The sequence below is a fragment of the Elephantulus edwardii genome, unplaced genomic scaffold, assembly GCF_000299155.1.
Source record: "Elephantulus edwardii isolate Elephantulus edwardi_28Jun2011 unplaced genomic scaffold, EleEdw1.0 scaffold00020, whole genome shotgun sequence".
NCBI classification, from domain to species: domain Eukaryota; kingdom Metazoa; phylum Chordata; class Mammalia; order Macroscelidea; family Macroscelididae; genus Elephantulus; species Elephantulus edwardii.
In genome coordinates this window covers 18,713,653-18,725,593 of record NW_006399770.1, presented here as the reverse complement: position 1 = coordinate 18,725,593, position 11,941 = coordinate 18,713,653, and the positions used below count along the sequence as shown (strand labels likewise).

At 34.7% G+C, this 11,941-nt stretch overlaps 1 protein-coding gene across 4 annotated transcripts in view; it reads left to right on the top strand.

Annotated features, from left to right (window-relative positions):
• The window catches only part of COL11A1 (collagen, type XI, alpha 1), a 380,126-nt gene that overhangs the window by 37,565 nt on the left and 330,620 nt on the right, over positions 1–11,941 (top strand). For all 4 annotated transcript variants that reach the window (XM_006882457.1, XM_006882455.1, XM_006882458.1 and 1 more), the window contains exon 2: positions 4,777–4,944. In XM_006882457.1, coding sequence (XP_006882519.1) covers positions 4,777–4,944 — 168 coding nt within the window. The remainder of the gene's footprint in view (positions 1–4,776; positions 4,945–11,941) is intronic.

Sequence of the window (11,941 nt, the reverse complement as noted above, 5' to 3'; positions counted from 1 at the left end):
CCCCAGTTCATTCCTCTCTTTGAAAAGCAAAAGATAAACTTCTTCTTGGTTATAATCCTCCCGGCCCCGACCTTGCCCCCCTCCCGCCACCACAAATGCACTCCACTATGCAACCTTAAAAAATTTTACTTTTGCACTTCTTTCAGAGTTCACATTTTACTTTTGCATTTCTTTCAGATTTCTTTCTACCTCAGAAAGCAAGATCAGTCATGCTTTGCTTCTGTCTCCATAGCCACCAATAAAGCCTGTTGGTGCTACAAGTATAAGTAAAAACAAAACAACTCAAAAACTTTTGCAAAAGAGCATGTATATCAACAAGGTTGTGTTCACTTTTAAAAATTATGACACATAGGAGTTTTAGAGAGTGAATGTATTTTTTTTGTTTTTAAAGTACTGACTTTATTAATAAATATGCATCCATATGATATTTTTATCACATTAAATTTAAATTAGACAGAAGAAGTATGGCAAAATGTGTGGGTGTTACCTCTTTTATGTAATGTTCAAGTATGTTTTGTTGTGATTGTGCTAATGGGGCTCTATTTTTACTTCCATAAGACCTATAGACTTCATGAGTGTGTTCATGTATACCCTGCAGTCTTTCACTGTTATTTTTTAAATGGTTTTTGAGCAAAAGAGAAGTTAAAATTGTAAAGATAAGATGACTTGACCTTTTGAAGCATTCTGCTTCAGAAGAACTTGTATGCCACAATAAGATGGCTTTATTGTAGACAAATGGCAACAAGAATCAAAGTGATAATTTTAGTACATTATATTACACGGACTATAGCAGTGGGGTCAAGCATGTCAGAGAGATCATGAGGATAGAGATCACAGGACAGGTCAAGGCTCAAATCTGTGGTTTTTTAGGATTAGTATGAGTCATAGTTGATTCACCAGCATCTAACAAAATTAGTTAGTTCTTTGGTGCTTAATTCCTGCATGTGTACAACTGGAATAAGAATATATGTAATTCAATCTACGTGTGGATAAATACCCTTGGAAAAAACTAAGTTTACTGAATGACATACCTGAGGAATTCTGTATAGTAGTTATTATAATTAATATGTTATTGTTTTATACTGTACTGTTGTGTATGGTCAAGTTGGAACCAACTCATAATTGATCTCTTAGTGTCTTTTCCTAAGCAGTGAACTTCAAGGGAGGAGATTGCCCATCTTTCTCCTGTAGAGCACAGGGGGAATTTTAACAGTGTGCCTTTGGGTTGGCAGCACAACTCCTTATCTTTGAGTTACCAGAGCTTTCCTAGTTATATATATGATGCTGTTGTTAACTGACTCAAAACTGGGTCTCCAGTGGGTTTATGTAGTCAGTAAATTGTATGGGAGGGTATTGCATATATATCTCACATGGAACAGCTAATTCATCCCAACTGTGTACTAGATAGTCTACAGTGCAACTGCTTACCACTAAGCCACCAAAGCTCCCATAGATGCATAATAGAAGATATAAAAGAAATAAATAATGATTTCTAACCCATTGAAAAAGTTTGGCTAATGTCAGTTCACTGTACTGAGGTAACTCGTGGTTGCTCTGATGCTGAATGCTGTGCCACTGGTGTGTCAAATGCCATATAATTACCCATGGTGGATAGTGTTTGGTGGAGCTCCCAAATTGAGACAGGCTTGGAAGCAGGAGTGGCATCCACTTCCGAAATAGCATGCCTCTGGAAACCTTATGAACTTAGAGAAACAACAATCGTTATAGAACAGGTTCTGGTCTTTTGTTCATAGGGTCTCTATGAGTTGTACTCAACTTGATGACACTTAAAAACAACAATGCAAATAACTTTCTTGAATGCTATTATGATTCTCTTAAAAATACCAAAGCTGACCTAAATTATACCACATTTGATACAGTTACTGGTCCTTTCAAAATCTTCAACTTCTCTAGGAAAAGACTTGAGACTTTTTTTTCCCCTTTGTGTTGTTGTTAAATAATTTGTATACTTTTCTTGACTTTTCTTGCAAATGTTTGGTAAAATAAATAAACAAAGATAAAAAGGGTTAATGATCATCATTGTGTTTGCATATGTTGATACATGTATATTTATCTGGTGGCATGGTAGTATGAAACTGTGCAGCAATCCTGAAAGCACACAGTTCGAATTCACCAGCTGCTCTGTGAGAGAGATAAGCAATCTCTTCCTGTGCTGTTTAGTGCCTCTGGAAACTCCCTGAAGGGTCAACTATGAGTTGTTCTTGAAGAAGTGTTCAGATGCACATTATTTTAAGACTATTTAATTTTGCACTTTGTAAAGAAATACAAAACATATTTATTATAAGCAAAAACTGGTTGAAACAATATTTTCAAAGAATAAAACTCTAATAGATTACTTCCTGCTTTGCTAAATGTGATATGTTCAGATGATAGTATTTTTTAATTCTAAAATGACCCATCTCATTTTAATCAAACCCTCGAAATAAATTTAAAAAACAGTATATTCTGAAAGTTTATGGCAATTCTCTTTTTTCCATCAACCACTAATACTTTTCAAATTAATAATGTTAGTTGTAACTTTCAACTAAAATTAGTCTCTTTTATCTCTGAAACTTAAAAGTTCTGAGTCTATATATAGATACATATATACATATACATATACATATACATATACATATGCATACAGTCTCTTCTATACTTATGAGCTTGTGTTATTAGAATCTGTCCAGTCAGTCTTGCATTGTTGCCACCTGTGCACAACAGATTAAAACCTTGTTGGGTTTTGTATCATCTTCACAATTTCTATTGTGTTTAAGTCCATTGTTGTAGTCATATTGGGCATATATTGTGTTCTCTCAAAAATAATCTAAATAAATATGAGATAAGAGCTAGATTGATACATGTTCAACAGTATTTTGATCAACACATGGCCTACTCTGGATATTTTATTTGTTAATACATTTAAAAAACCAACAGCATACACATATATTGGTAGCACAGATTCTAAAGTCCATATATAGCAATGCTTATATGATTCTTGTGACTTTCTTGCTGATTTAATTAGTTGAGACTATGTAGTTGAGATTGTAGAATTTGAGTAAGAAAATAAATTCTATGAAAATCCATTTATATAAATGAGTCCAGTTCACAAAAAAGAAGCTTAAGGTCCAAACTTATATGGACCACTGCATTGTAACTAAGAAGCCCTGGTAGCTTGGTTTATTATTTTAGTGCTAACCAAAAAGGTCAATTGTTTGAATTCACCATGTCTCTAGGAGAAAGCTGGGAAGTCTTCTCATAAAATATCTACAGCCTTGCAAACCAAGTGGAGGGTTGCTATGAGTTACCCATGAGCTGATGGCAGTAGAAAAATCTTTGTAACTGGTGTCCACTGGTCTGGATCAATAATGGAAATTTCTGCTTTTACCTAAATTCAGTACTAAATAGAATCCTATATTAGAACTTCCAACATAGGAATACATTCAGGTTGTGGGAATTTTACTTGATCCTTTTTAATATCTTTCACCTTCCCCATGTATTTATGAGTTACTCTGAAAATTTTGCACAATCTAAGATATTTTAAATTTGAAAAATATAAAATTGTATGATTTGAGGGATTGTAAAGAGTTAACAGTAGATGTAGGAAACATAAAAGAAAAATACAAAAGTGCTGGTGTTCACTTTGATTTTAAGTAATAACATTGATTATAAACACTTTAAAAATTGTGATTAAAATACATTAGACTATTGCTAACTTTTATGGCATAGGTGGTAGAGGTAAGCTGCTAACCTAAGACTATACCTCTCTGATAGTTTAAGCCTACCAGTGGTTCTGAAAGAAAAAGATGGGCAATCTCCTTTAATATGATTTATAGCTCTGAAAACCCGATGAATACTCTGGTATGAGTTGGACTGATGGTATGGCAATGAGTTGAGCTGTTGAATATACCTAAAACCAAACTAAACTAACTGCTGTTGAACAAGTTATGATTTATACTATACTGGAAGTCCCTATACTGGACTTCTGAGATTGCAAATTGTTAAAAGAGAAGACTGACAATCTTTCTGCCTTGCAATGGTTGGTGGATTCAAACAGTTAACCTTTTCGTTAGAAGTTCAATATGTTAGGCACTAAGCCACCAGGTCTCCTTAATTTGTATATCTTTCATTCACTGATCCATAACTGACCCAACTTCATTGGATTTTGAAGGCTGTGAATCACATGGGAGGAAACTACCCATCTTTCTCTTGTGGAGTCACCTGTGGATTCAAACTTCCAAAGAGTTATGATCTTTAGGTTAGCAACAACTACCTAGGTGCTAGTCTGCAATTTGTATATTATTATTATTGTTAGACTCTATTAACTCTTATATAAGAATTTCTAGTGGTATTATAGTCAAGCATTTGGTTGCTAAGAAAAAAAAAATGGTAGTTCAAATCCATTCATCATCTTTGTAGAAAGACCTATCAATCTGCTTCAGTTAAAAAAAAAATATTAGACACAATTCTTCTGTTCTACTCTGCTTCATGTGTTGTCTTGACCACAACCAACAACAACTATAAATTCTTTGTGTAAACATATCATTTATTTTCCTCTTCTGTAATTTTATTCTAGAGTTGAGGTGCTTTATATGATAATATTGTTGTAATTTGTATTTTTTTTCCCTGAAATTCACTACCAGCCATCTGCCTTCCCTCTCAAGCTTGACTGGAGAGGGAAAATGTCAAACTATTATATCAGTTGAATTTTTATCAGATTTTTAATTTTCATTACATATTTATTAAATTTATTCTTATGTTTCATTTCTTTTTCAGCTGCTCCTGTTGATGTCCTCAAAGCATTAGATTTTCATAATTCTCCAGAAGGAATATCAAAAACAACAGGATTTTGTACAAACAGAAAGAATTCAAAAGGTGCAGACACTGCCTACAGAGTTTCAAAGCAAGCACAACTCAGTGCCCCAACAAAACAGCTATTCCCAGGTATGATATTTTATTATTAATACCATTATCATTACTGTGCCTTGGTGATTATTTCTCTTGTCTATGCTGTGATGGCTAATTACAGGTGGAAACATCATTCATGTATCAGTGTCTAGAAAGAGGGAAACTGACCATAGGGAAAGAGTAACAAGAGCATCTCTGAATGGGCCAGAGGGAATGAGAATAGCACAGCCTCTTACAGCACCAGAGCAAAAAGTAGATAAAGAGTTGGTAGCCTTGTCCCATGGTGCCTGTAGTGCTCCATCAAGAGCAAGGTGTTCTTTTATTTGTTACTGATTCTCAGACTCATATTTATGGTAGGGAGGGAAGTGGGAGAGTGGAGGAGGCAAAGAAGATCACAATTTCCCCCCAAATAAGGCCAGGTTTTAGCCCAACTGTTCCAAGGCACACGCCTCAGTTAGTCCAGGCTCTGGTTTCAGAAAATTTAATAAGCAGTTTCCTTCCATCATCAAAGGCAAGAACAGCAAAATCCAACTGTGGCCAACACAAATGAAAGAAGGATCAGATCACAGCTTGCCACTGTTTGTCCACAGCAATTCACGGTCTCTCCACCAACAAGGTCTCACTTTCACCAGGGTCCTGCTACCACAAGTTTTTTCACTTCAAGTATTGCTTCAAGTCTATATCGCCTGAAGTTATCTTGCCTCAAGTCTTGCTTCTCTGTGTAGGAAGCATTCCTTCACTTATGTTAGTTTCACAACTGATTTTGACTTTTAAGACTATGTGTCTGCAGTTGAGATAGCTGAAGACTAGAGGCTAATGGTTTAAAAAAGCCACCTTTTTTTTTTTTAATCTAACACCACAATATCAAGTTAATCATGGTTACCAAGACAACTTAATGGGAATAATTAATAACTGCCTGTTCTATTCTGTATATTCATAGAAAACATGCTTACTTTTTAAAAATTTTTTATTTCAAGACTATAAAGTTTGAAGACACGGTTATTGGCTGGGTGTTTTGCATATAATCATGTAAAGTTATTCATGGAAGAATGTGACAACTTGAGTCTTTATGAATTAAAAAAAAATTCAAACTCATTGCTTTCATGTTGGAACTGATTATTATGCTGATGCTCCAGAAGGTTTTCAGAGGCTGTGAATCACACAGGAGTTTGCTCATTTTCCTACCATGAGGCCACTGGTGGTTTTAGATCACTGAGAGGCACCACATTTAGGTTAGCAGTACAACTCCTTCTTCAATCAGAGCTCTATTCTACTTCATGGATATCAAGTTAGTTCAACTGGGGTGATGGAATTAGTTGTGTTGGAGTCAGTGAGATTGGCTCAAGATAGGACAGGATTCAGAGCTGTTGTACATAGGGTCGCTATGATTCACAGGCAACTCACTGGCATATAACAACAACAACAATGGGCATAGAGATTTAGAAATATGTAACAAGTGTCTTTCTAAAGTTAATGTTTGAGGAGAGATGAGCATTTTCCACCAATTAGGATTTTCAACTCTGAAAACCCAATGGAGTGTCCCTGTCGGTTAGAACTGACTGGACAGCAGTGAACTTAATGTTGAAAGTTATGCTGACTTTCAACTTAATATAAAAGCCTTCTAGAGGAAGATATACTTCTATATAATATTTTATGTTATTTCTGATATTTTAAATAAAAAATCATGTCTCAAAGTTATTCATATATCAGGAACTAGAGCTTTTTTAAGACTTTACCAGGAAGGTTTTCATAATTGCATTGAAAATATTTGATGAATATATTATTTCTTTATATTAAAATACTAGCTGATCAATTAACATTAGTTACCTAGAAATCATGGGTATGTAAGGAAAGGGAATGAGAAGTGAGTTGGTATTTTCTGAATATTACCTTTTCTTGAAAGCATAACTCAATTCCACATATTTTCCTATCATAAGGTACTCGTTGATTATTTATCCTTGTAACTCTATTAAGTTGAATCCCTAATTGTTACAGAAAAGAAATTTGGGATTTGCAGAGGCTCTATAATATGTTCATACTATATGGGATCAATAGTGAAAACCAGATTCAGACTGTTCAAAACCGATTATTTTCTATATATTAAAAATTCCTTTTCATTGCTTTGTGATATTCTGAGAAGCAATATATAATACAATTTTTTCTTGTTGTTCCATCTCCTCTGCTTACAAAAATATGAATTTCCTATTTTCACACAGAAAACAATATAAAACAAGGAACTAAAAATTTCAAAAGAAGACAGTAATTTTTTTTTATTTCTGAAAGGAATTTTTTTCAAAATAATTTGGCAAACAAGCAAATTTTAATATGTTATTAATTTATAAATGGAGCTCCAGGTTTTTTTAAAATAAACTTATATTATAGACCAATATACTTCATGAACATAGATGCAAAAATACTCAACTAAATCTTAGCTATTAGAATCAAACATCATATCAAAAGAACAAACACATCATGATCAAGTGAGATTCAGACCAGGTATATAAAAATGGTTCAACATTAGAAAAACAATCAACGCAATGTATGATATCAATAAAACAAAGAAGAGAACTGTGTGGTCATTTTAAATGATGCCAAAAAGACATCTGTTAAAATTCAACACTACTTGTTGATTAAAATGTCTAATAACATAGGAATAGGGGATAATTTCTTTAATATAGTTAAGAAAATCAATCAACACAAAGCCAGCATCATGTACAATAGAAAAAAGATTAAATATTCTTTCTTAGTTTTTAGAACTTATAGGTTTTGCATTAGCACGATCATGTGTTCTGGTATTCCCATTGAGATAGAGGTGATGATATAAGGAAAATGTCAATAGAAAAAAGATTAAATATTTTCTCATTGTGAAAAGGACTCTCTCACCACATGCCCATTCTCACCACTCCTTTACAATATTTGTTGGAAGTTCTCGCTGGAGTAATAAGACAAGAAAAGAAAATATGAGACATCCATATTGGAAAAGAGGAAGTAAAACTATCTTCATCTGCAGACAATATGATAATGTATAGAGATGATCCCAAAGACTCAGTAAGAAAATGACTAAGTCAACAAAATCAGCGAAGCGACAGGGTACAAGGTCAATATATAAAAATTAGTCTGATTTCTCTAATAGTAACAAAGAGATCATTCAAAAGGAAATAAGAAAAACAGTATCAATTGCAATAGCCACATAAGGTTGAACACTTAGGAGAAAATCTAGCCAGAGACACAGAAGACCTATCTAAATAAATTATAAAATAATACTATAACAATGACTAAGGATGACAGAAGAAGAATAAATGACTTTGAGTTGTGGTGCTGGAAAAGAGTCTTGAACATAGCATGGACTGCCAAGAAAACAAATAGGTCTGTCTTGGAGACGATGAAATCAAGTCTCTCCTTGGAAGCTAGGATTTTGAAGCTCTGCCTCACTTACTTTGAGCACGTGGCCAGGAGAGATCGGTTCTTGGAGAAGGACATTATGTTCAAAAGGGTGGACAAACAGCATAGGAGAAGGAGACCCGAGATGAAATGGGGCAACGAGGGTTGGTGTGTCAGAATTAGAAGCAGGAGTGACATCCAATTCCTAAATAACATGCTTCTGGAAATTCTATGAACTTTGATTAATATTGATAGTTGTAGAGGGGCTTCAGGCCTTTTGTTCATAGGGTCTCTATGAGTCGTGCTCGACTTGAAGGCAATCAACAACAACAACAAAACAACATAAGGCACCAGTGAGCTCTGGTGGCTTAGTGGTAAGAGACTGTACTGCAATCTCAAAGGCACACAGTTTGAGGCCACCAGCTGCTTCTTGGAAAAAGGGTGGGCAATCTCCTCCCATGCAATTAACTGCCTCTGAAAACACAGTGGAGAATTAGCTACAGGTTGGTTCTGACTTGATGGTACACAACAACAACAACAACAACAACAACAGACACAAAAAGAGACCTAGATAACTGGAAGAACATACCATGTTCACAGATAGAAAGATTTATCATGGTGAAAATGACAGTAATACCACAAGCAATCTACATATTTAAAACAACCCTGAGTCAGATCCTGACACTATTCTTTAAAGAGATGGAAAAAGCAATTACCAACTGTATTTCAAAAGGGAAGAGACCTTAAGGAGAAAAGCTCTTCAGAATAAGAAAAACAAAATCTGACCTCAAAACTTCCTACATAGCCATGGTAATAAAAATGCATGATACTAATACAGTGACAGACACATAGACCAATGGAAGAGAAATGAGATCCCAGAAATCAGTCTACTTATGACAAACTGAGCTGTGAAAGGGAAATGAAACTCATTAAATGACAAAATATTCTCTTTAACAATGGTGCTGGCAAAACCAGAAGTCTCTGCAGAAAATGGAAACAAGATCCACTCCTCACACTATATAAAAATTTAACTCAAGGTGGATCCATTGTACATAGGATTTTCAAACACCTGTTATTTCAGAAGTGAATGGCCAATCCTTATTCCTAGTCTGTCTTAATTCGAATGCAGCCCACTTGATGGTGGTCATGGCAACAACAACAACAAGAAGGTGGATCAAAGATCTAAAGATAAAACCAAAAATTATAAAGAATATGAGAGCAAAAGTAGGAACAAATTTAGAAGCCCTAAGGCACAGAGTTCAAATCAACCAGCTGTTCCATGGGAAAAAAAATGGAAACTTCTTTCCATCTGATTTAATGCTTCTGAAGACTCACTGGAGGGTCAGCAAAGGGTCAGTTAAGGGTCAGTTCTGACCCATCAGTTCTGATTCAATAGCATAGAACAATTATAGTCTACAGCAGTTCTAGTCATTCTCTTTTGATGAACCTTCTTAGTAATTTATGAATAATCTTCAGCAAGATTTTACTTGCATGTGATTAATGTTATTGTTTGATAATTTCCATATTCAATTAGATCACATTTTATTAGGAATGAGAACAAATATGTATCTCCTCCAGGTGATTGTCCTCCACATTTCCTGTTATAGCATGGTGAGCAGGTCTATGGCTGTATCTGTTAGTTGAAATATGTCAGTTCGTATCCCATAGACACCTGAGACCTTATTTTTTTTATAATGCCTTCAATACAGCTTGAATTTTTTCACCATTATTGGTTCTTGATCATAAACTAATTCCTGAAATGGTTTTTACCTCTCTCATTTTTTTTAGAGTGACTTAGTATATTCCTTTCACTTTTTTGATGCTTCTGGATCAGTCAGGATTTTACCCCTGGTCTCTTCAGTTTTGCATCTTGAGGCTTATATTTGTTTTTCAATTCTTTTGGCTTGAGAAATACTGAGGGAGTTCTTCCTATTCCCAACCCACCGCAGCTCCCTTTCTTTGCACATTCCATTATAAGATTTTGCTTTGTTGTTGTTTGCACTACCCATTGAGATCTTCCATTCATTTCTTTTAGTTTGGTAATTCTTTGCTTTATTTTGACTTCTGAATGTTTAGTGGAATTGTTTAGTGAAATTTTCAGAGTTCTTTCCTGACATCCATATAGATCTTTTCTTTCTTCTCATCTTTGCAATGATGTTTTGCTTTCTTTAAGGATGATATCCTTGATGGCATCCCACAGCTCATCTAGCCCTTCTGTCATTTAGGGGTCAGAGTTTCATCCACACTGTAAAGTATACATAAGCAATATATACATAGAAAACTGTGAGACATTCAGTCTAGATTTAGAAAAAGCTCTGTCAAGGAAGATATCATTGTCGATATCAGGTGAATCTTTACTGAAGCAGTAAATACTAGAATTATTGTGCAAAGGCATTTTACTGTGTGAATAATACAAATTATTGCTGAAATTGAGAAGAATGGGAATCCCAGAACACCTAATTGTACTCATGCTAAACCTATACCTATACCAAGAAGCTAATATATGAAGAGAGCAAGAGAACACTGCATGGTTTAAAATAATGAAGTATGTATATCAGAATTGTGTTCTTTAGCATACCCATTCAATATGAATGCAGAACAACTCATTCTACACGCTAGATTTTGTGAAGAAGAGTGTGGCAGCAGGATTGGAGGAAGACTCATCAACAACCTGAGTTATATAAATGATAAAGAGTTCCTTGGTGAAAGTAAGGAGGACTTGAAATGCTTGCTGCAGAGGATCAAAGACTACAGTCTTCAATATGAGTTACATCTGAACATCAAGAAAACAAAAATCTCTCTACTGTGCCAATAGGCAAAAATCATGATACATGAAGGAAAGATAGAAATTTACAGTGATCTAATCTTAGTTGGATCCACAGTCAACACCGTTGGCACCAACAGCTAGGAAATCAAAAGACATATTAGGAAAGTTTGTTGTCCTGTCCAAAGTGCTGAAGAGCAATGATGTCAATTTGAAGACTAAAGCACATCTGATCCAAACCATGATCTTTTAAATTACTTCCTATGAAGCAGAAAGTTAAACGATAAATAAAGGTAACAGAATAAGAAGCAATAACTTTGATTTGTGGTGTTGGAGAAGAGTGCAAAAGGACAAACAAATATGTGTTAGAAAAAGTATGTCCAGTGTGATCCTTGGGAGTAAGGACAGTGAAATTTCATCTCGCATACTTAGAGGATGTTGTTAGGAGGGGTGAGTCTTGGAAAGGTCATCATACTTGGAAAGGTGGAAGGTCACTAAAGGAGAGGGAAAACCCTTGATGAGATGAATTAATACAGTGAATGTAATGATGGTCTCGAGTAAGTAAAAAATGATAAGGATGGCACAGGGTAAAACAAGGTTCAGATCCTTTATTCATAGGGTCACTAGAAATGATAGTCAACTCATTGGCACTTAACAGCAACAATACTCTATAGCTGTGGCTAAACAAGATACGTATTGGTTCCCATTCCAAAAATGTATATTAAACAGAAGGTAAGAATTATCAAACAATATCATTAGCATCACATGTAAGTCTTGTGAACTTTTACATCACATGTAAAATCTTGTGGAATATTTTTGAAAAAAAAATATCTAGAAGAAGAATTCAAGATACTAACGAGCTGAACAGAAGATTCCAAAAGGCTGCTC